Source organism: Sciurus carolinensis, chromosome 1 (genome assembly GCF_902686445.1).
Source record: "Sciurus carolinensis chromosome 1, mSciCar1.2, whole genome shotgun sequence".
In the NCBI taxonomy this organism is placed as follows: domain Eukaryota; kingdom Metazoa; phylum Chordata; class Mammalia; order Rodentia; family Sciuridae; genus Sciurus; species Sciurus carolinensis.
The window spans coordinates 64509554-64535507 of NC_062213.1; the positions used below are offsets into that span (position 1 = coordinate 64509554).

The 25954-nt window shown below is 37.0% G+C and overlaps 1 protein-coding gene across 3 annotated transcripts in view; it reads left to right on the forward strand.

The window, feature by feature from the left end:
* Nucleotides 1–287: 287 nt before the first annotated feature.
* Nucleotides 288–25954, forward strand: part of Tram1 (translocation associated membrane protein 1) — a 36138-nt gene continuing 10471 nt past the window's right edge. For 2 of the 3 annotated variants that reach the window (XM_047517831.1, XM_047517839.1), the window contains exons 1-8: nt 289–581; nt 10147–10210; nt 11647–11768; nt 11903–12019; nt 13435–13493; nt 15229–15313; nt 24943–25013; nt 25114–25218. In XM_047517831.1, coding sequence (XP_047373787.1) covers nt 459–581; nt 10147–10210; nt 11647–11768; nt 11903–12019; nt 13435–13493; nt 15229–15313; nt 24943–25013; nt 25114–25218 — 746 coding nt within the window. In that variant the 5' untranslated portion in view covers nt 289–458. Of the gene's footprint in view, nt 582–10146; nt 10211–11646; nt 11769–11902; nt 12020–13434; nt 13494–15228; nt 15314–24942; nt 25014–25113; nt 25219–25954 lie in introns of all 3 variants that reach the window. The other variant, XM_047517834.1, reaches the window with a different exon arrangement.

Below are 25954 nucleotides of genomic sequence, written 5' to 3' on the forward strand. Positions count from 1 at the left end.
TCAAGTCTGTTGATCAGGCTCAGTCAGCTCGCGCATCAAACGACTCCCCAACCCCCGACCTGGCGCCCAGCAGAAGCGCGCGGCTCTGTTCTCCGCACGCCAGCCCGCGGCGTTCAGCGGCCTCCGGTCCCCAGGTGGCGCCGTGGGCTGGCAGGGGCGGCCACCGCGCGAGCTAGCACCGTCTCCCTACTGCGCATGCTCGCCCAGGGTGCGGGCTCGCTTTTTTTTTTTTTTTCTTCTTTCTTTTTTTTTTTTTTTTTTTTTTTTTTTTTTTTTTTTTTCCGGGCGGCCCCGGCGGCTGCGTACTGGCTGTGGGATGGGAAGTGAAGCCCCAGCGAGCGGCTGCGGCGGGGCTGTGAGGAGCAGCCAGGGGGAGGCGGCGGCGGCTGGTCGGTGAGCAGCTGGAGAGAGAGAGGAGCCGGGGCGGAGCACCTGCAGGCACGGGCGGCGGCTCCACCATGGCGATTCGCAAGAAGAGCACCAAGAGTCCCCCGGTCCTGAGCCATGAATTCATCCTGCAGAATCACGCGGACATCGTCTCCTGTGTGGCGATGGTCTTCCTGCTGGGGCTCATGTTCGAGGTGAGCCCGCCTGCGCCCCAACCGCCCCCGCTCCCGCCCCCCGCCCGGACCCCGCTGCCAGCCCCCGGCCCTGCACCCGGGACGCGGGGGGCTCGGACTCGGGGAGGTGTCGGCCTGGCCCCCCTGCCCCGCGCCGCCGGCCCCACTTGCCCGAGGCCGGCGCGGCGAAGCGGAGCCCCCTTGGGCCTCGCCGCCGCCCTCAGGGCTGGGGGGCCGCCGTGCTGCCCACTCCCGGGCCACCGCCGCCCCCTCCCGCCGGCCGCGCAGTTCCTGGTTCCCGCGAAGGGTTACGTGGCAGCCGGCGAGGGCCCGACGGCGGGCGGGGGCGGCTCCTGCGCTGCCGAGCTGGCTCCGCGCGGTGGGCGGACTTGGGGGCGGCCCGCCACGGCCGCCCGAATGTCCTGCCCAGGCCCGGCAGCGCGCCGGCCCCCGGGTCACAGGCCCCAAGTGACAAAGTCCCTAGTAGGACCGAGGTGGGGGCAAGCGAGGCACCGACGGGGCGGTTTGGAGAGCGGCGACCGCGGGGCACCGGCACACGGGTAGCTTCGGGTCTTCTCACCAGTTAGCGAACTTTCTGCCCTGACACTGGCTTTCGCCTTGCTAGAGAAACGAGGTCTGATTCGGGAATCGAGGTTCTGAGCAGCTGTGCGGCAGAGTCGAGTGGTATCGTTTCTTGAGGCAGAAGAGGCTGAGGATGTCAGGAGTGTGTAAATTCTCTTCCCACATATCTAGTATTTTGATGACTTACTTAACAGCTGTTGAATGTGGGTAATAAACTTTGCAAGGTGAACGTGTAACATCCTACGAGTTTTTTTTTCCTGACTCCCCAATACACACGCCCATTTCTTCTCTCTCTCTCTCTCTCTCTTTCTCTCCCTCCTCTCCCTCCTCTCTCTCCTCTCCCCCCTCTTTATAGCTCTTGTGTTTCATCATATACATAGATTATTTTATTGTTCTGTTTCTCCTCTTCCCCTGGCATGTAACCTTAGTAAAAACAGATATTCTCCTTTTTTTTTTCTTTTTCTTTTTCTTTTTTTTTTTAAACCTGTAGTACTGGGGATTGAACTCAGGGCCTAGCATATGCTGGGCAGTGCTTTACCATTGTGCTGCATCCCCAGCCCTTTTTACTTTGAGAAAGGATTACACTAAACTGTCCAGGCTGGCCTCAAACTCACCTTCCTCCTGTCTCAGCCTCCCCAGTAGCTGGAATTACTGGCATGAGCCACTGTGCTCAGCCATGCTAATTTTAGGGGTTTTTTTGTTTTGTTTTTTGTTTTGTTTTTTTAACTAGTCTATTTTCATCACCTAGAATAGTGCTCTAAAAGTATGAGTGAAAGTATGAATCCTTAAGAAAAGCTAATGGAATGAAAGATGAATACATTTTTTAAATGGAGCTCATTTGGGGCTTTTAAAAATGTTATTAGATAACTTAATATCTTATTTATTTTTGTTTTGTCTTCACCAGTGGGCTTTTCTGGATCTAGACATAGATTTTTTCTTTTTTTTTTCTGATAGTATCATTTATAGGTTGCTCAGGAGGTAGCAACTATAGTTGAAGGGAAAATGGAACCAGCACATGTCAAGCTTACTAAGTGACCCAAATCTTAGACTCTGTTTTTCTGCTCTTTCTAAGGAAATAAAAATCACTGGTACTAGTCTCCTCGCCACTATTAAATGATCAGGTAATATGGTGTAAAGGCTTCTGACAGTGTACAAAGGACCATATGAATGCGTGATATTAAAAAACAGTATTGGGTGTATAGTTCAATGGTAGAGGATCAGGCCCTGGGATCAATCACCAACAACACACAAAACACAATGCTAAACATTTGTACTCTCCAAATTTGATATTTATATATACTTTCTGTTTTGATATTAAAAGTAATTGCTTTCATATTTACGTTATACTCACCAATTTTGCATAACTTTCCAAAACCCATTTCCACATGGTAAGAATTCCTGACTTAAAAGCAACTTAAAGGGACTGAAGTTGTAGCTCAGTGATAGAGCACTTGCCTAGCACATGCAAGGCACTGGGTTCAATTCTCAGCACTGCATATAAATAAATAAAAAATAAATTAAAGATTCATTGACAACTAAAAAAAAAATAATTAAGAAAAACTTAGAAGTACTATGACCTGGAAGGCTTATTATTTCAAATGCATTAAATGAAAAGAAATATAAATCAGAAATTTGGACACTTAGAAATACTGTGACTTTACTTTTATGTGACCTGGTTCACATTTTTTCACCCCATTTTCTAGGGAAGTTCATCACCCATACCTGGTCTCTCATGTTAATGTTTTTTAACAGTAAATGGATTTTTCACCTTTGTGTTGATCATCTAAATAGACACAACAAAATACTAAGTAGGGCTGGGGATGTAGCTCAATGATAGAGTGCTTGTCTAGCATGCACAGGGCCCTGGGCTCAGTCACCAGCACTGTAAAAATAAACCCACACCTAAGTAGAAGTTTTTAAAGCCACTTCAAAAAGGAGTGTTAAAATAGTATACAGAAGAGGGAAGTTTGTACAAGTCATTTGTTTTACCACATGTTAAAGTTATAAGATTTGAAAGCATATTGTCTGCATATGGGAAAGTATTAACCAAGTAAATTTTGCTATTTGACTTTTAAAATAATTGCTGTTGAACTTTGAAGTTAACATAATTATAGCTTTACAGCACTTGTGCTGAAATAATAGAGAAGTTGATATTTTTACAGAATCATTAAATCTTTCACATAAGTCTATTGATGAAATGTCAGAAGATTTACGGTGAAAACAGCAAAGAAATAACGTACTGTATTTATTACTATACCAAATGAAGAAGCAGTGTAGATATACGGTAAAAGCATGGATTCTGAAGCTAAGGGGATCCATGTTCAAGTTAGGGCATCTCAGAACGCATTTCCTTATCTATAAAATTGGGTTTGTTGGTTTACTCAAAATTAAAATTAGCTAATATGTATATTGCCTAGTGTTGTGTTTGGCTTACAAGAGGATAACTATCAGTGTTCCTTGGAAATTGATCAGAGTTGGCAAATAGATGATAGCATTTTTATATGAGAGAAGAGCCCAGCAGCACCCAAAGAGATGATGTATACTGAAAAGAAATCTGTTTAGGAGAAATACACAAATTCGATTTCCATAAACTTTGTTATCAAAAACTACTTGTGAATTTTGAAATCATGGATTTTTTTTTACAATCAATATCTGTCCACATAATACAGATTAATTAATGTTTCACATTTGAGTTAGAAAAATTTAAACAGTCATGTAAGGATACTTGGGAAGCTTTCTGAAAGTCATGAAAAAGGAATAAAGAGTTAGCAGCTCACAAGAGAAATATTTCCTCCTAAAAGGGACTGACTGTCCAGATAGATGTTCACGAATTTACAGTTTTTAGTGCCTTACAGGTTTGGGGGGCGGCATTTAGAGTTACAATCATCTTGGAACAGTTTTTGGATGTTTGTTTGATTTTTAAGCATGGTTTGTATTAATGCCAATATTTTCTTTCCTCCCCTCCTGCCTGTCTTTTGCACTACTGGGGATTGAACCCGGGGGTGCTCTACCACTGAGCTACATCTCCAGCACTTTTGATTTTATTTTGAGTCAGGCTTCCTAAGTTGCAGAGACTGGACTTGAATGTGTGATCCTGCTGCCTCAGCCTCCTGAGTTTCTGGGATTACAGCCATGTGGTACCATGCCTAGCTCTCTCTTTTTAAGAATGTGGTTTTATATAAGTTGGTAGAGAAACAGAATTTGATATTCAGAAATCAACTTTACTTTTTCAGTATCCAGACCACATGGTAATCATACCTTTCTCTAACAACTCTGTGTAACAATAAGATACCAAACCCCAATTGGCAACCACTTAATTAAAGATATATTATGAGGGCTGGGGAGATAGCTCAGTCGGTAGAGTGCTTGACAAGGTCCTGGGTTCGATCCCCAGTACTGCAAAAAAAAAAAAAAGATATATTATGATATTCTTGACTTTGCATACAACATAGAATTGGTTAAGATGGATATAGTAAATCTCATTTTTCTCACAAATGGAAGCAAAAACTGTCATAAACTCTTTTTTTTTTTTAGTACAGTGTTATTTCTGTAGTATATTTATATTCTAAACGAATTTTCTTACTGTTAGCTAATTGTAATATTAGTTTAGCTAAAGCAACAGTGGCCAAGGTGTGACGCTTAGGAGGCCTGCAAGTGGCTAGGAGAATAATTTCTGTTTTAATTTTTCTATGAACTCTTGGTGTGTAGTTTGTACTTTTCCTCTTCTTACTCTGTTTACACATGTTAAACCAGCTAGAGACCAGATTTTAATTTTATTTGAAAGCCTAGCATAAAAGGATAATCTTAATTTTTGTCACTTTTAGAATTTGATACTAACTTTATCTTTGAAAAGTTTCATTTGTTTGTAGAGGACTGTTTAACACAGAGTTTTCTTAGCTGTGATAGTGGAGACCTCATATTACACACTAGAAACAGGACAGAGAGAGAAAGTGTGTGTGTGTGAAGTCCAAAGATGTAAAAACTAAATGAAATTCAGTTATCAATCAACTTTATTAAAAATGATCACATGAGCTGGGTGTGGTGGCTCAAACCTGTAATCCCAGCTACTCTGAAGCCTCAGACTGGAGGATCCCAAATCTAAGGTCAGCCTGGGCAATTTACTGAGACCCTATCTCAAATAAAAAGACTAGGATATTGAGCCCTTGCCTAGTAAATGAGGCCCTGGGTTCAGTCTCTAGAACTGGGGGGGAAAAAATCACATGAAATTTGTGTTACTCCACAAACTCATGCTGTCATTCTCCTGTAATGATTCCTTGTGAATGGCCCAAATTTTAATATAGTCTTTTTACTAGGCTTTTGCATTCAAGCACTCTTCATATCTACCTTACTTTAGTAACTCACTCTAGTGGTAATATCCTGGACTTTTTTTTAATCCCACAAATCTTATTCATTTCCAGATCCTGAATTCCAGGGTACCAGAGTTCAGCCACAACCTATTTCATGTTCATCTCCTCATTCTGATACTCATAGGGCATTTCTTTACCTAGTCCAAACTGTTATGGTACCTTGGCCGCCTTCCTTTCCTCAGTGTATTTGCCCCCTCATTGCTTTGCTTTTCTCGTCTATAACCTTTATTCGGCTATGGTAGCCCCTACTCTTTAGTCACAGGGATATGTTCTAAAACCCCCAGTGGATATCCAGAACCACAGATAGTACTGAACCCAATAGATACTGGTTTTTTCCTATACATACCTTTGATCAAGCTTTAAAAATTAGGCACGGTAAGAAATTAATAACAATAACTAATAATAAAGTAGAATAATCATAACAATATTCTGTAATAAAAGCTACACAAATGGAGCGTGGTGGCCTATGCCTGTAATCCCTACTACTTGAGAGGCAAGGCAGGAGGATCGCAAACAGGACGACGGGGATGTAGCTTAGTAGTAAAGCACTACTGGATTCAATCCCCAGTACTACCAAAAAAAAAAAATCAAAACTGTATGAATGTGGTCTCTTTCTCAAAATGCTCTATTATACTGTGCTTACCCTTTTTCATGTGATGATAGAAGATATATGATGAGCTGAAGTGAAGTAAATGATGCAGGCCTTAAGCTTCAATGCAAGGGTTATGGAACACAAGCACTCCCTCAGCAGTTGATCTGATAACCAAGACAGCTACAGATACCAAGATAGGCAGTTTCATATCTAGTGTGGAATACTGGACCAAGGTGATTAATGTCTTGGGCTGAATGGGTATGAGACAGCATAAGATTTCATCACCCTATGTGGAACATTGTACAATTTAAAAAGTTTCTTAAGTTTTCCATTTAATGGCTTCAGGCCACTTACAACCTTGGGTAGTTAAAACCACAGGAAGTGAAAACATGGATAAGGGGAACTGCTATTTCTGCCTTTTCTGTGCCTGTCAATTCACAGATTGCTGAGGGTTACCAAGAAAAGCCATGCATGCATGCTGATAGTATGAATCAGACTTCTAACCTCATAACATTAATAACATCCTGTGATCGTTTTACTTTTTCCTAGCCTTATAGGAACAATATAGGTATTCATCATTCAGGTCACCATTGTGTTTAACATGTGTGACATTTTTTCTCCACACACGGGGAAAAAAAGTGAGTTTATTAGATGTAGATTTCTTCAGTTTCCTGCCTTTTGAACTTACCTATCTCATCTCTCTTGTCCATTACAGGTTGAGCATCCCTAATCTAAAATTTAAATTGCACTAAAATCCAGAACTTTGAGTCTATCCTCAAGATACCTCATTATGTATTGGCAGATATTTCAAAATTCTAAAAAGTTGAAATCTGAAATACTTCTGATTCTGAACATTTTGAATAAGGAATACTCAACCTGTACTATCTTGTTCCCAGGCTAAGAGGAAATATTCAAGAGTAATTCATCCTTATAATTTCATTCCCTACCACATTTCTTTAGCCAATATCCCTTTTCTGTCTTCTGTGTTTGATTTCTCCCTTTCCCCTAGTACCTCCCTGTTGCTCCTTACACAAGCTTTGTCTCTTCCATCCTATAAACAATATGTCTGGGCTGGGGTTGTACCTCAGTGGCAGGTCACTTGTCTAGCACCTTTGAGGCACTGGGTTTGATCCTCAGCACCACATTTTAAAAAATAAATAAGCAAACAAAATAAGGTATTTAAAAAACAAAAAACAATATAACTCTTGACCTATTGTCTAGTAGATACCATTTTATCCCTCATGTTCTTCAGTCCATTGCAATTTGGCTGCTTCTTTCAGTACTTTGTTGAAATCACTCAAGCTGTGACTGCTTATGACTTCTTAAATTATCTGGTCTGTTGCACTCTCTGCCACATCTCTTTTGAAACTTTGACTTGGTTAACTCCATGTTTTTGAAATGTTTCCCCCTTGGCTTTTGGAATGCCAGGCTCTCTTCATTTTCTTTTTTTCCTCTGTTAGGTAACTTTCCTTTTCCGTAGTAAGTACCTGAAATGATCAACTTATAAGAGAAAAGGTTTATTTTGGCTCACAGTTTTGGAGGTTTCAGTTCATGATTGGTTGACCCCATTACTTTTGACCTATGGCAAGCAGCACATCTGTCAGGGAGCGCATGGTGGAGCAAAAGCCTTTCCCCTCATGGCAGTGGTGGGAGGAGAGATCCCAGAATCCCACTAGGCTCCCTCTCTTGAGGTTCCACCACCACCTAATAGTGCCACAGACTGGGGTCCAAGCCTTTATTACATGGGCCTTTGGGGGATACACTTACCCAAACAACCATAGCAGAGATATACATTTTGGCTTTTTCTTCTCTCCACAGGTCTGATGTTGTCATACTTCTTTACAAATACTGTGCAGCTTCCATATATGATTTATGTATTTCCACAGCCTTAACTTCTCTTTGTAAATAAAAACTTGCAAATCTATATCTAATCCGGTTTCTCCCTACTAAGTTCTGGACCTAGGCTTTAGGTGCCTGCTGCTTTTTCCACCTGTGTATCACAAAATCTCAGTTTGTCCAAACTTAGTTTGTTCTCTCTTGCCCAAAACCTACACTTCTTGTATTCCACACATTTTTATTAGTAGTAGTATTTTTCACCTGGTTTTCAAGCTGTAAGCGTCAATAAAGAATTTCTGACCCTTTTTCTCTTGCTAACCAAGAATTATTCCTCTTCATGTGGTCTCTCTTTTTTTCTTTTAAATATTTTTTTAGTTGTCAGTGGACCTTTATTTTTTATTTATATGTGGTGCTGAGCATCGAACCCAGTGCTTCACACATGCTAGGCAAGTGCTCTACCACTGAGCTACAACCCCAGCCCCCATGTGGTCTCTTGTATCCACTGCCAGGCCTTACCTTCATGTGACCTCTTGCACATGTCCCTGTGTTTTATTTGGCTTACATGCTTACTCTAATTGGTATTTATTTGATATTTAATAATATTGATCTGTTGCCTAATGTATGCCAGGCTCCCTGCTAGGTCTCTGAACATATAGTGGCAAGCAGAAACAGCTCCTAAGAGCTTACTTTGTAATGAACAAGACAGATTAATCAAACCAGATTATGTGTTTCAAAGGAAAGGCACACAGTTCTCTGAGATAATCTGACAGAGTAATGCCCTGCTCTAGAAAGGGAAGCCTTCCTTGAAAAGATACAATTTAACTGATATCTAGGGGAAGGTTTGTCCAAGGACTCTGTAGAAGGAACTACTAGGGGCCAGGGATTGGGAGGAAATGGTTTGGGAATAAGGCTGCAGAAGCAGAAGGAGTCAAACGAGGGGGAATTGTATAGGCCACATTATCCTAAAAAGGTAGGAATCCAGTGAAAGATTTTTATCACGTAGGGTGGGAAACAGGGTAACATGATTAGAAGATCATCCTGGTGTAGTGGGAGTAGATTTTGAGGGGGCTTGAGAGACCACTTAGGAAGCCAGAGCTAGCAGTCTTTTTCTAAAAGGCCTGAATTAACATCCCCTGCCCCCAAATCCTGTTGTCATGCTAAAAATAAAATCTAAACTACTTAACTCAACAAGCAAGGTACTTTCTAGCACTCCATTAATGTTTCTAGACTTTTCTGCTACCTCTTCATGATATATGTGCTATGCCTGGCCTTGTATTTACTCCTGCCTTACTTTGTTTCTTCTACCTGCATTGCCCTCTTCACCCCCACCCTTTTGAGTCTAGAGAACTTCTATTTTCCAACAAGGCACAGTCTCAGCATTACATCCTCTGAGCAGTCTTTCCAGAATAGGCTTCACTCTCTATCCCAGGAAAAAAACAAGTTTATTGTTTATCCATAGTGCCCATAGGGAATGTTCTATAGGTACTGATTCTATAGCATTCTAACAGTTTGCTTACTTGTCCTCCAATACAGCCGAACATCTTGTTATCGGGGATTATTTCATTCCTTCTTTTTTTAAAAGCATTTTTAGTTATAGATGGACACAATATTTTTATTTTGTGTGTGTGTGTGGGGGGGGGTGCTGAGAATCGAACCCAGTGCTTCACACATGCTAGGCAAGCGCTCTACCACTCAGCCCCAGCCCCAGCCCCTGTCATTCCTTCTTAATTTTATCCTTTCTTGTGACTGGTGCCTATAAATGTTCCATTTCTGTTTTCACCACTTTACTTTTAGCAGTAGTCAAGTCAATTAAACATTTATTGACTACTTAACTGTGCCAGGTGTTTGGGAGATTAACTCATAGATCCTGTGTTTGATCCATTGTTCTCATACTTAACTGTACTTCCTTTTATTAAATTACACTTAAAATTTTCTTCATAGGAACTTTGTGTTCATTGTACAGGTCTAGATTAGAGAATCATTCCTTGTGAAATCATTATTTACAGAAACTGCAGAGGTTATCACTTTTGAAATCTTATAGAGATGAGTTACACAAGCTTATCTAAATTATGGAATACTTTGGTGAATTCCCATTGTGCCTGCCTATCATGGTGCCACAGGAACTAGGGCGCCTTTAGTTCTTAGATTTGGGGACAGAATTTATATTGTTTTTTCCCCTAATCTGCTTTTTTTCTTTCTTTCTTTCTAGATAACAGCAAAAGCTTCTATCATTTTTGTTACTCTTCAGTATAATGTTACCCTCCCCGCAACAGGTAGGTAGTTTTTGTTAAGAATTTCCTATTTAAGTAGAAGTTCAGTTGAATACTTGGAAGTACTTATGAACACTAGATTCTCTACCTATTTTCAGTCTCTTCCGTGATTAGACTGAACATTTTTTTGATAATTTTGTGATACAAGACCTGATGTTTTGGGTTGACTTCATCCTACACATTATATGAAAATTAGTTTTAAATATTTATTGCATTCATTTTTGTGAAATTCCATCAGTGAACTTTTTGTATTGTTATCTCTGCCCTCAGATATTTTCATAAGAAAATTCTAATAATAGATAATTTAAATTAGTTTAATATCATTGTTTGGTCAAGACTTCTACAGGCACATGTTCAGGATTAGTTTTTCTGATTTATGAGTCATATTTTGGACCTGGGATAACAATTCCTTTAAATTTATTTTCATTTTTTGTTGTGCACTGCTGCTAGCAATCTTTTTGATTAGAGAACTCCTAGTCTACTCCTAGTTACCAGGTAATTGTATCCAAATTATACTTATTTTTTTTTTTTTCCGAAAAGTTTTCTAAACTAGGCTATATGAAAGTCAAGTTGTTACAGGAAGTTGATTGCAGTTGAATACAGTAACATAACTAGCATGAGGGATAGAATATTTGGTTAATAAAACATGAACATATTCAGGCAGAAAACCTGCCCTAAGGTTATTTAGACATAAAATCAGATATACAACATTGAGTTGGATTTTTACTCACTTGTATATAGTTTCATAAATGTTGGATTTAGTGACTTAGATATCAGATTGCTTAAAACTACAGTTTTGAAATTTGAATAGCCAGAGAAGAATAAAACTTTTATCTAAATGATCATGTTAAACCTAAGTCTTAAGAACAAGTGTCAGCAGTTCACAAGTATATAATTTAGATTTGTTTTGAAAAATTAAAGCAGTTGCAAGGATTAAAAACTATGTTAAGTAGTGGTTGCATCTGTACTGCTTACAGATCAAAACTAAATCAAATAAAGGTCAAATCCATTTTTCCTTCAGAATCGTGATAGTAGTATTGTTTGAAGTTTTAAAAGTTCTTTGAAAAAACAGGCAAATAGCCAAGCATAACTTTATCAACCATGATCTGTACCCCTGGGATAATATCAGTTTATTGAGTGTGACTTTCCCTTCCCTGTTTTTTTTTTTTTTTTTTTTTTTTTTTTTTCTTTGATGGCTGTAACTAACGTGTCAAGTTTCTGTAAGTAATTTCTGAAACTTTGGGTTTCTATATAGTCTCCTCCTTATTTTTATTGCCCCCTAAGACTCATGATATCCAAGAGCAAATTATCTATGATAGTTCTATAGAAATTTTTTTCAATTAGTTTTCTTTTGTTTGTTTTCATAACTATGTTGTACTTAGTGCTGTTTTATAATCTCATGTATATTTTTTTGTGTGTGTATCCTTTTTGGCCTTCAGAAGAACACGCTACTGAATCAGCATCCCTTTATTACTATGGTATCAAAGATTTGGCTACAGTTTTCTTCTACATGCTAGTGGCGATAATTATTCATGCCATAATTCAAGAGTATGTGTTGGATGTAAGTATGCAATCTTAGAAATCTTACTTTGTAAAGAACGAGTTCTCCATACTATGGTAGTCATATATTAAGTGTCTTTATTAAGTGTCTTTTATAATTTATTCTTAATTACTAATACCTGTTTTTATTTTTAGAAAATTAACAGGCGAATGCACTTCTCCAAAACGAAACACAGCAAGTTTAATGAATCTGGTCAGCTTAGTGCATTCTACTTTTTTGCTTGTGTTTGGGGAACATTCATTCTAGTCTCTGTAAGTATGATCCTCTCAGTGTTCTCCTTTCTTACCTAAGATTAGGAATTCTGCTGGTGAACTTGTGTAAATTATTAAAAGAGTTTCACCAATAGATCTCTCTGCTAGTTTTTATACAGCAAAATTCTAAGCCACTTACTGTTTCAGAAAGCTGTACACATTTTAGTCACTCTGAGTGTTATTTCTGTATCTTACAGCCATTCGTAGATAATTCTGTATTAGCAAAAAGCTTGTCAGTGATAGTCTCACTATGTTACATGAGCTATATATTTTCAGTCATTTCCACCTTTAAAAACAGTCATTTTCCAAACAATTTAAAACATGTAACTTTTCAAATAAGACATTCAAAATCTTTAGTTGTATTATTCTAATGAGGAGAGAAAGACAGTATCAACTTTAATATAATCAGAAATAGTAATAATCCCTTTTATTCACCTAATACTCCATGGTTTATAATACTTCTGAGTTTGTTGGGCACATAGTTTCTTTTTAATCACCATGTTTGAGATGAGTAACAAGACAACATGAATTTTCCAGGGTACAACACTTAATATTAGAGATAAAACTCAACTTTTCAAGCCAGCGCTCACTCTATTTTACTCTGCCATTTTAATAATACTTTATAAATATATGTAAATGTCAGTTTAAAATCTGTCTTTTAAGTTCTTTAAAAAAAACTTAAGAGTTACAATCCTGTGGGAAAATATTCTTGTGAAAGGAAGTCACTTTAGATTGGGGGGGGGGATTATTTTGTTTTGACATAGGTAATAATTCGCAGTACATCTAATTATCTAAGAAAAAGATTTGGGTAATATTTTGTGGACATAATTCCATAAAACTTGGCAGCATTGTGGTCCTGTCTCCTGTCAGGAGCTACATCTTTTCCTAAACTCCTCCTTGGATTGCCCAAAGTAAAATTCATCCCTCCTATGGCTGTTATAGCTATACCTCACACCATTTTGTTGTTTATTGCTTATGTTGGTTTGTATACATGTATTATTTTACTCTACTGGATTGAAAGATATTTGAAAGTGAGAAACTACATCTTATTTGACTTTGTTATATTGATTTTCACTTTGCTAAATTAGGCAATTAAAACTGTACTGAAAATAACTAAACTAAGAAGCATGGTGGGTGTGGTGGCACATGCCTGTAATCCCAGCAGCTCGGGAGGCTGAGGCAGGAGGATTGAGAGTTCAAAGCCAGCCTCAGCAACAGCAAGGCACTAAGCAACTCAGTTTTGTAAAATACAAAAAGGGGTGGGGAGTGTGGCTCAGTGGTGGAGTGCCCCTGAGTTCAATCCCCAGTACCCCTGCAAAAAAAGCTTGACTTGGTGAGCTATTTGGAACCTGATACAATGGACTGTAAATGTTTGCATGATACTCACAGGCTCATTTCCCTGTGTTCTTTCTTAGGAAAACTACATCTCAGATCCAACGATCTTGTGGAGGGCTTATCCCCATAACCTCATGACGTAAGTCGTTTTTAACAGGCTTTTTAAAATTAAAGATGATGGTCGTAACATGAGTAAGCAGAACTCATTCTTATTAGTCTCTTTAGAACTTCAGGCAAATTCATAAAATATGTGAAAATGTCTTGGCAGTCCCACTACCATAAGAGAAAAGTTCCAGTGTACTCTTTTCATACGTATAATCTTTTCAATATCTTTCTTAGCTTGAGACATCTGGTTTTAAAGGTAGTCTTAATTTGGTTCACTCTTCTTTTCCATTTCTTCTTCCTGATCCTTTCTCTTTTTCATGGATCCGTCTTCTCCATACTTTTGCTTCCCCCTCCCTAGCTCTTCCTTCCTTCCTTCCTTTCTGCTGTAAACTTCTTGAGTTTAGGGATTCTTCCTTTTTTATCTTTCCAGTCCCCAATTTTCTATAGTGCTTTCAGGAGCACAGTGGTTACAAAGATGTTTAGCTAAATGCTTATTCTCTAAGCCTCACTCTAACACATCAATTACACATTAATGTTCCTAGCTACTGTAGACTATTTTGGTATTTTGCATCCCTGAGTTTATCATTTTGGCTTTATTTTATGTAGTATTGTCTTGATCTATAATCATTCCATTTTATGTAAATCTTGTATTGTGCCCATACCACCAGGACTATGTACCAGACAGTAGTAGAAATTATCTCCTGTTTTTATTTAATATCCTCATAGAATTGTAAATGTAGATGCTGTCACCTAGACAGTTCTCCCTAAATAGATTGTGATTTGAGAACTGGAGAAAAGGCAAAGAAGGGAATAGTATGATCATGCATATCTTTGTTTTAAGTCCAACAATAATACCCTTTTACTGGGTCATGCTCTGATTTTTAAAAATTATATTAATTCAATGAACTTTTACAAAATGGGATTATAAATGTCATACTTATGTGGGACTGTATTTCCCCCTGAGAAATTACTTCAGATTGGCTCTGTATTTTCTATTTTAGAATTCTGGAAGAGAGGGCAAAGGGGGAATAAAGAGGACTTAGGGCGAGAGGGATATAATGTAAAGAGGAAAACTATTGATTCTAGACTAATTGGGATATATCTCCTGGGGAACATTCCTGTGTCTTATTCCACTCTTTAATTCTGACTCTGCCTTCATTTATTTGAGTGTCTCTCCATGTTCCAACCAGGTAGAATTACATATTTCCCCAAGGGGAAAACCTGAATATTTGAAATTGGGATTATCCCAGTTTCAGGTGATTGGTATCTGTGTGCCTGCCCTTTTTTTTTTTTTTTAAGCGGTGCTAGGGATTGAACTCAGGGCCTCACATATGCTAGGCAAGTGCTTTACCACTGAACCACATCCCCAGCCCTGTGTGCCTTCATTTTTGTGTCAGTCTTTTTGCCCATCTTATTCCCATTTTGATGAAACCATATAGATCTAAGGGTTGATCATGTTTCTTGTGTTTTCAGTAGATAACATGACCTACTAGCCAGTATTAATTAACTAATGGACAAGGGGCTGTGGCTCCTCTGGACGGGCTTGCATATTAATTCTTTGCCTGTTGCTTAATCCGGGGGACTGACCGGTAGAAATATCCCAGGAAAATAGGGGAAAGTGGCTGCTGAAGAGTTGCTTAAAGATACACAGAGCATTTTCTGAAATGACACAAAGATATGTGCTTATTATATCCTGATTTCCAGTATTTGTTTACTTTATTCTTTAAAAACATTATGCTTTAAAAGATGCTTTTTGCTTTCTTGCACAGATTTCAAATGAAGTTTTTCTACATATCACAGTTGGCTTACTGGTTTCATGCTTTCCCTGAACTCTACTTCCAGAAAACCAAAAAAGTAAGCTGATATTTTGTAGTTTTAAAAATTGTCTTGTCATTTTTTTTAAAGCCTTTCTAAAATTAATACTTTCTTAATTCTTTGCCCTCCCTCAACTATTTTCCTGTCATTCTCCCACCTCTCCCCTTTACACACAGACCAAAATTCTTGAGTATTTCTTGAAAACAACTTTAATCATTGTTTTAACTCAGAGGGGAACCTTTTACATTCAACATGCTAATCACTCATTTAAAAAATTATATTAGTAGTGATATAAATTTAATTAGAATTTAAATTCTTAAAATGTAATATTAGTTTCACCTTATTGATATTCTTAGTAATTTATTTGAGATAAAAAGGATTAGTGTGATTATTCTACAACTAACAGTCCTTGTGTTGTGCAGATTTCAAATGAAGCTTTTCTACATACCACATTTAGTTCCCTAGTTTTATGCTTTCTCCAAACTCTACTTCCAGAGTAGTCCCAGAGTGTATCCCAAGAAAAATTCAGCACTGAAAAACAGAGTAAACCATGGTTAAATATTCACCAGGGAAGCTTTACCTGAAATGGGTGGAACATTCCTTTTTTTAGCATGTGGGAAAAATATTTGTTTGAACCCGCTGAAACACTGTATTATCCTCCCTTCTAGTTTTACCCTCAGTACTTCTAAAGTCAGGCTTCCATAATGTCACAAAAATCAGCTTTATTCCTTTCACTTAACTCTTTCTCCTCTGAAACCTGTACTAGCTCCTTATTGCTTTAAACTAAAGTAAACCTGTGTACCTGTGTTCTTAGGATCTTTCCCATCTATATCATTTCTTCCCTGGTCTCTCTTCTTTTTGCTCTCTATGCTTCATTCACACTGATGACTCTCTAATTTTATAACCACAGTACATCAGTTCTTTTTCCTGGAATCCTTTTCCCTCTGATAAGTATCAAACACCTTTGTTTGCTTTTTTTCTGGAAGGTGATAAAAACCTCCATAATATGATATGCTGTATGGGATTTATTTCAAAATAATATCAGATGAGGGTAAGTGGTATGATGTAAATGAAACAAGTTTGGCCATTTGTAGATAACTATTGAGAATGGGTTGTGAATATATGGAGATTCATTTTATTCCCTGCCAGTTATATATGTATTTATAGTTTTCTACATATAAAAAAATTTTTTTAAGTTAGAAGGGATCCCCTTACATTGAGAAATATCTTCCTAAGTAGAAATGTGACAACCTGTCTAGTGACCAATTTATCTTTGCCCTCCCAAAAGCTAAACTTATTTTTATACGTACTATGAATAGTTGATTTATGATATAGGCCTTTGTTTTGGCAGTGTTTTATTTGTTCTGTGTCTGTCATCATTGATACTATCTACTAGGATTAGAAAACAGCACCACATTAGAGCCCTGTACTGTGGCACACCACTTCTTTTGATATATTTTTTTTTATGATGTAGAATATTTTTCCAATTAACTTGATTGTAAGGAGTAGGATGAAGACGCTTATTTATTTTTAAATGTTTGACTTTAAACTGTCATAAGATAAAATTATTAGGCCCACAGTTTCCAGTAGCTCCTCCATGTTTAGTAAGCTCCTAATGTTAATCATAGGTGTCCTAGAACTACTGTCCAAAATGGTAGCCACTGACTACATCTAAATTAATTAAAGTTAAATAAAAACACAATTCACCTTCTTGGTCACTCTGGCCATATTTCTATTGCCCTTTAGCCATGTGTAGCCAGGATCTACCATTTTGGATAAGAGAGATATGTAACATTTCTGGAATCATGGAAAGTCCTTTTGGAAAGTTCTCTTAATGTCTTAGTACCATGGTTCCAATATAAGCCTTCTTTAGGTATTTGTATACCCATGAACATAATACCTCTGAGTTTCATTATTAATCCATGTCTATATCATGTTCACCAACCCTGGTAAGTAAAGAGGGACATTTTAAAGTATTTGTTCATTTTCATTCCTGAAGCTCTTTTCTTATCAGTTTCTGCCAGATGGCATTTCTCCAGAAATGCAATCTAATTTTTATGGGATAATTTGCATAACTTAGAACTTAACTGAAACTATTTTTAACACCTACATGTGACAGTTGAAAGTAACTGTTTCAAGTAATTAACATAATTTGAAAGTAACAGCTGCAAATGTGTTAAACAGTTTCTTAAAATTTAGTCTATGAAAATTATTTTTGGAAGAACTCTTCACTGGAAGAAACTAGTACAGTGATTGTTTTGAACCAGTCCTGCAAACGAATGAAGAAAGGAACACTGTTGGTAGCAGTTTAAGAGGTGTTTTAGTCTCAAATAACTTAAGTTTCTTTTAAGGAGAAAAGTTAAAGCACTTATACTGTGTACCTTTCAATAAGAGAATAAACAATTCTCCATTTTACCCAGAGAAGGTTCAAAATATCATTTCTTAGCTCAGCAAGGTGGCATGCACCTATCACCCCATCTACTCACGAAGCTGGACTGGAAGATCTCATGAACCCAGGAGTACAGGGCTAGTCTTGACAATATAGTGATACCCTGTCTAAAAAAGAAAACACTTCTTAGTTTCTTAGCCAATTTGAATATATGACCTTTTAGGGAAGTCATGAAATAGCCAAATGTTTTATTTCTAATATTCAGTTTTACATTGATTATACATACGTATATATAATTATATATCATACAAAGCATTAAATAGAAGTACTGGGTTTTTTCCCTCACTCCTACTTCATGAAAGTTATATTCACACTTTTTCATATGCAACTTCAGTGTTAATATCTGCCTTCCATTACTGGAACCACTTTTTTAATCATTTAACAAAGGTTTTCCAGCATCCATCAACTTTATATATCTTTATGGGTTCCTGTTAGACCTCAGTGAGCATTTTAAAATGTTATTGGGCAAAATTTTTCAAACTTATGTTCCTTACTCAAACATTTATTTGTTGTTCAAAATAGTCAATATGGATTCCCGTAATATGAGAGCTTCTTATATTTTTAATTATAATGTAGCACCATCTGGGACGTGGGGGGAAATCTACCTTAAGATTTGGGCATGTGTGTGATAGTTTGTATTAAAGTTTGTTTTGTAATGTAGCGTTAAGAAATGTATTTTTTTATAAAAACAAATTTACTAAAATCTTTTCTAGTAAAAAGAGTTGTAATAACAACTAAAAATGTCACTTGAATCTATAACTTAAGAATTTATGATTTGTGTACTATTCTTATTAGATTTTCCATGAAAAATAGCATTTTCTGAATTGTTCCCTAGTTTCATCCTTGTGTAAACTACTTGTACATTAGCACTAAGAGTATATTAAGAACTTGGGAAAACTATGCAATATCAAACTTGCATCATATATAGATTTCCATTCAGGTATTTAAAATTATTAATCTTAAATAAACAAGCAAAACCTCATTGTGGCTCCTGGTAGAACAAATTAATTTACATAAAATTATAGTACAACATATGAAAATGTATTGAGAAACCAAATTGACTTTTTTTCAGCAACTTCTTATTCATCTAGACTATAGTTTCTAGAGCAGTGATGAGCTACTCTCCAACAGCTTGCTGACTCCCTGATTGAAATCTATAGTATAACCAGTGAACAATTTCAAGAATTCCCTCAAGAGGGCCAAGGTTTACCAGCCTCCTCAGTTCACTCCCATTCCCCACACCCCATATAAACATGTAAGACTCAGAGACCATTGGTACTAGGCAAGGTCTTTGTCATCAGTCTCAGATCTGTGAGCACCACACCATTGAGGACATACCCCCATGGAGATTGGAGAATGTCAGGGGAGATTGAACTAGGACTGTGATGCTAAAAGCAGCCATTTTCTAAGTAAAATTCATGAGCTTAAAAATCATGGTATACCACCTCCCCTGTGGTTTCTTTTTTTTCTTTTTCTTTTTTTTTTTTTTTTTTTTTTTTGTGGTGCTGGGGATCAAACCCAGGGCCTTATGCTTGCAAGGCAAACACTCTACCAACTGAGCTATATCCCCAGCCCCCACTGTGGTTTCTTAAATCATAGGAGATTGCCTTTATCCAGAGTGTGTTCGTTAGTTAACCACAGTCCCCACCACTCCTTGTGGTATTAAAATCATCTCTGCCACTCATTTTCTTTTTTTTTTTTGGTATTATTGTGCAGAGATTAACTTGCTCAAAATTACACAGTAATTGGCAGAACTAACCTATTTTCTTACTCATTGGTTTTTATTTTTCCTGTGATAGGCTGTAAGCATACAAACATTGCTTTAGAAACAAGGGACTATTACTTAGAAAAGGGATTCTTGATACATTTGTGCTTTTGAAAGCTGTAGATGCTATTTTTAGATAGACATTGATGGTTATGAGGGTGGACGGGGACAGCACTTTGCCCTTTATCATTACTGACCCAGTTAACTGACTACTGCTGGAAAGTTAGGGCTGAATTCCCTGTAAAAACTGGAACAAGACAGGGATGCCCTCTTTCACCACTTCTATTCAACATCATCCTTGAAATACTTGCCAGAGCAATTAGACAGACCAAAGAAATTAAAGGGATACAAATAGGAAAAGAAGAACTAAAGCTGTCACTATTTGCTGATGACAGATCCTATATTCAGAAGATCCAAAAAACTCCACTAGAAAACTTCTAGAACTAATGAATGAATTCAGCAAAGTAGCAGGATATAAAATCAATACACATAAATCTCATGCATTTCTATTCATAAGTGATGAATCCTCTGAAAGAGAAATTAGGAAAACCACTCCATTCACAATAGCCTCAAAAAAAAAAAAAAATACTTGGGAATTAATCTAACAAAAGAGGTGAAAGACCTCTACAATGAAAAGTACAGAACATTAAAGAAAGAAATTGAAGAAAACCTTAGAAGATGGAAAGATCTTCCATGTTCTCGGATAGGCAGAATTAACATTGTCAAAATGGCCATTCTAACAAAGGCGCTATACAGATTCAATGCAATTCCAATTAAAATCCCAATGACATTCCTCATAGAAATAGAGAAAGCAATCATGAACTTCATCTGGAAGAACTAGAGACCTCAATTAGCCAAAACAATCCTGAGTAGAAAAAGTGAAACAGGAGGTATCACAATACCACACATTAAACTATACTACAGAGCAATAGTAACAAAAACAGCATGGTGTTGGCACCAAAATAGGCAGACCAATGGTACAGAATAGAAGAAAAAGAGACAAAACCACATGCACATAGTCACTTCATACTAGACAAAGGAGCCAAAAACATACAATGGAGAAAAATAGCCTGTTCAACAAATTGTGCTAGGAAAACTGGAAATCCATATGCAGTAAAATGAAATTAAACCTCTTTCTCTCACCCTGCACAAAACTCAACTCAAAATGGATCGAGGACATAGGAATTAGACCAGAGACCCTGCACCTAACAGAAGACAAAGTAGGCCTGAATCTTCATCATGTTGGCTTAGGATCAGACTTCCTTAACAAGACTCCCAAAGCACAAGAAATCAAAGGAAGAATCAATAAATGGTATGGACTCAAATTAAAAAGTTTTTTCTCAGCAAAGGATACAATCAAGAATGTGAAGAGAGAGCCTACAGAGTCGGAGAAAATCTTTTCCACATGCACTTCAGATAAAGCACAAAATTTATAAAGAACTTATAAAACTTTACACCCAAAATACAAAGAACTCAGTCAATAAATGGGCCAAGGAACTGGACAGACACTTTACAGAAGAAGACATACAGGCAATTAATAAATAAATTAAAAAGTGTTCAACATCTCTAGTAATTAGAGAAATGCAAATTGAAACAACTCTAAGATTTCATCTTACTCCAATTAGAATGGCTATTATCAAGAACACAAACAATAATAGATGTTGGCATGGATGTGGGGAAAAAGGCACACTTTTACATTGCTGGTGGAGTTGCAAATGGGTACAGCCACTCTGGAAAGCAGTGTGGAGGATCCTCAGAAAACTTGAAATGGACCCACCTTTTGACCCAGTTATCCCACTCCTCAGTTTATACCCAAAGGACTTAAAATCAGCATACTACAGTAACACAGCCACATCAATGTTTATAGCAGCTCAATTCACAATAGCTAGATTGTGGAACCAACCTAGATGCCCTTCAGCAGATGAATGGATAAAGAAATTCTGGTATATATACACAATGGAATATTATTCAGCCATAAAGAAAAATAATATTATGGCATTTGCAAATAAATGGATGGAATTAAAGAATATCATGCTAAGTGAAATGAACCAATCCCAAAAAACCAAAGACCGAATGTTTTCCCTGATAAGTGGAGAATGATATATAATGGGGGTGGGGGATGGGGAGGGAGAGAATAATGGGGGAACTTTAGATTATGTAGAAGTAAATGAGAAGGAGGGGGTATGAAAATGGTGGAATGAGACAGACACCATTACCCTATGTACACGAATGATTACATGAATGGTATGAATCTACATCGTGTACAAACATAGAAATGAAATGATGTATCCCATTTGTGTACAATGAATCAAAATGCAGTCTGTAAAAAATTAAAAGATAAATTGTAAAAAAAGTTAGGGCTGAGATGCAAAGTTGAATCTGAATTTGGAAAAGAAGTTCTATGAAGCTGGGAATGGTGATGCAAGCCTATAATCTCAGCCACTGGAGAGACTGAGCCAGGAGGATCACAAGTTCAAGGTCAGCCTGGGCATTTAGCAAGACCTTGTCTCAAAATAAAGTCTAAAAAGGACTGGGGCTGGGCACGGTGGCACATGCCTGTAATCCCAGTGCTTGGGAGGCTAAGGCAGGAGGATCCCGAATTCAAAGCCAGCCTTAGTAAGTTACCAAGGCCCTAAGCAACTTATGAGACCCTCTCTCTAAATAAAATATTAAAAAGGGCTGGGAATGTAGCTTAGTAGTATAGCATCCCTGGGTTTAATCCCTAGTACTATAAAGGAAAAAAAAAAATAGAAACAGGAGCAACAACTCTATGGGTTTTTTATTAGCTAGTACCAAACACAACCTCTGCTCTACCTAATCAGAACAAAAGAACAGAGAAATGGAATGACTGCTTGAAACGTTGTTTGTAGTTTAGAGTGGTATTCTTAGATTTGTCTGAGAGGAAAAACATAGCTTAGGTCTTTCTCTTCTACATGACCACAATGTATCTTTAAAACTTACTTGGATTTCTTTGACATTAAATTTTTTAAAAATCCTCTTGAGTTATTCTATAAAGCAGTATTTCCAGCAAATTAGTTTTTTGCATTGACTTATACAAGTTTTTATGTAATGAAATGAGTTCAATCAGCAGTTTAAAAACTACCCTTATAAGTATCTAGGGTTTCTTTGGTCTGTTTTCAGAAATTTGAAGCGTTTATGAGCTTATCTGAAGGAATATGGCAGTGATTTCCATATTTAGTCATTTACCTGCCACCATATTCAAATACTACTAATTTATACTTTTGACTCTATTCTTATTCTACACAGTAATACTCATGCCATTTTAATTATTAAGGTATATTAGAATGAATAATTTAAATGCTTTATTTAAAATTATAAAGTTAAATAAAAGTGCTTCCTTGTATACTATTTAAAATAATTTTGTACCATACCAGTGATAGACACACTACACATTGGGAAAAATTGACATATACATGTATGGTAAGCTTTATATCCCTTTTACATCAAATTATATTGATAGCTCTATAAGTGAGTTATTCTGAAATCACAACAGGAGAAGAAAAAGTTTCCCCTGTGGTTGATCTTAGCATGTTATCTCACTCCCTTTCTCCCTCTGTCTTTCCTTTTGTAAGGAGAACTATTTCAAGGAAAGTATGAAAATTATGTGGAGAGAGGATCTTAAGATTGCTTATTTTGGGGGCTGGGGATATAACTCAGCTGGTAGAGTGCTTGCCTAGCATATCCCCAGCACCACCAAAAAAAAAAAAAAAAAAAAAAAGATTGCTTATTTTCAGAGATACTTTTCTCTCCAGTCGGAAGAACTATAAATTCGGTATCTTGTCTTAGGAATTTTCATCCTAAAATACAGTACTATATGTAATACTACTCAGACTGTCTGATGTTCTCCCTTTTTTTTTTAATTCTGATTCTGGAAATGGAACCCAGGACCTGAAACATGCTAGACAAATGCTCTGCCCCTGACCTATATCTCTAGCCCTATGATCTGCCTTTCTAACAATTGATCTCTGTACCATTGTTACCAGAGAAGCGTGTGTGGTTTCAAAACTGGGCTTGTAAAATCTCCACTATTTCTCAGAATATTTGATGAAGTACACTCCACTGAAACGTAAGGGGAGGAATAGAGGACCAGAAGATGGTTTAGTGAGGTTCCAGGAAAATACAGTTCAGTATCCAACATCAGCCCACCAAATTAATAATTTAATTAGTAGCTCTAGTAGTAAGTAGTACTAAGTAAGCCTTATGTATGTAAGGAAAACAACCAAAACCAAGAAAAACAAAATGAGGTACAGTTGTTTCATTAATCAACAAGCACTTACTGAGCTCATTGCTCATTTTAACTATACTAAGATGAAAAACAAGGTTTTCCTTATAATTCAGTGTGTGTGTGTACAAAATCTCATTTTTCATAGTACAATGTTCTGTACTTTCTGGCTTTTTAAAATTTGTTTTATTTTATATTTTAAAAGATATTGATATAACTCCTAAATTGATTTTGCAATTCAGTAGTAGGAAATCTTGATGTTCTCCCACCCATCCACTGCAGTACTGAGGTTTGAATCCAGGGCCTTGCACATACTAGTTAAGTGCTATATCCCAGGGTTTACTGAGTTTCCCAGGGTTTACTGAGTTTCCCATACTGGCTTCCAACTTATTATACTTCAGTCTCCTGAGTAACTGGGTTGACTTACACTTTTTTGCGGCAGGGAGTGTACCAGGGATTGAACTCAAGGGCACTCAACCACTGAGCCACATCCCCAGCCCTATTTTGTACTTTATTTAGAGACAGTGTCTCACCAAGTTGCTTAGTGTCTCACTTTTCTTGAGGCTGGCTTTGTTGACTTACACTTTTTAAAAACACTGTTTCTGAGCTAACCAGTGATACATTCAGCTAAGAATATGGGGGGAGAAAAGAAGCAAATGTAAACTCTAGATTCTTGATCTTACAGAGTTGTTGAGGAGAAAAATATACAATTAAGTAGTATCATAAATGAGAAGGTAAATTTTAACCTTCAAATTTAACAACTATATGTGACAATGAAGAGATTAAAGTACAAGTTTAAAATTGTGATTATTTTAGGTAAACAAAAACATCTTACTGCTAATAAGTAGTCCTTTCATTATTAGAAGGGCATTGGATTGCTACCATATAACTTATTATATCATTTAATAAATGTTTATTATAAAAAGAACGATAAATCTAATGCCAAAAGGGATTTTTTAGTTCATCTAATTGAAGCAAATCCAAGTATTCACATTTTAGAGATGAGAACTAAAGCCAAGAAAAGTTAAATGACTTGGTAAAACCATATAGCTAACTGGGAATGAAAGATTGGGGCAAGGTAGGGGTCAGAATAGCCTTCAGGTCTCCTACTTCTATTACAGTACATTTTTTACTCTATCACACTGCTCTTAAAGAATAGAAGTGTTTCGGCATGTTTTATTTTAACCTATATTGTATTTTTCTGTTTTCAGGAAGATATTCCTCGTCAACTTGTCTACATTGGTCTTTACCTCTTTCACATTGCTGGAGCTTATCTTTTGAAGTGAGTTGGGATTTTGCTTGGGTGTTTAAGGAGACTGGCAGAGAGTATGCTAATTAGTCTTAATTGATTATCTTTTCCATTTAAATGTTTGTTTCCACAGCTTGAATCATCTAGGACTTGTTCTTCTGGTGCTGCATTATTTTGTTGAATTTCTTTTCCACATTTCCCGCTTGTTTTATTTTAGTGATGAAAAGTATCAGAAAGGGTAAGTTATATAACCATTCTTTATCTTGTGGAGCAAGTATTTAAAGTCAGTGCCTAGATTGCCAAGGTTCATGTCCTTGACAATTACACAATATTTACTTTTTAAGCTGCTAGTAGCAGCTTTAAATAAAATGAAACTATTTAGCAATATTCAGACTTCACATTTTAATTGCTAAAATAGAGTCTTGCACAGAGAACTTGGAATTTTCAAGGTTGCGGGGGTTTACTTTCCTGTCAAATTCTCCTACTTTGTTTATTGTATGTTTTTCTTTTAGGAAAAGGAGTGGGGGAAAAAATCCTAAACTTTCGGAAGAGAATGAAAAAGTAGATAATATAGCTTTAAAGATACTAAAAGATTTTGATGGAAAAATTGGACTCAAAACAATTAGAGAGGCATAACTTCTAAGGAGTAGAAAGCCTTAAAAAAAAAAGAAAACTGGAACTTTGAATGAGAGTTGGCACCCTATTCTTTATAGCACAGCTTTGGTTTTATCCAGCATTTTTCAAAATTGTTCTTTGTATCAGCAGTTCTTAGGAACATTAATAGTGCTTATACTAAAAGAGAGCTGAACAAAAAATTAAGCAGATTTCATTACTAAAGTTCTTAGAACCTTGAAATTGGCTAGTATGTGTGTCCAGGAGTGTGATATGTTGCATTTTCTAGACCTTTGACTACAGAAGTCTTTTTTGCAAAATAAGAAATGCTATTTTAATATTAATTTACTTGGTAAGAATCT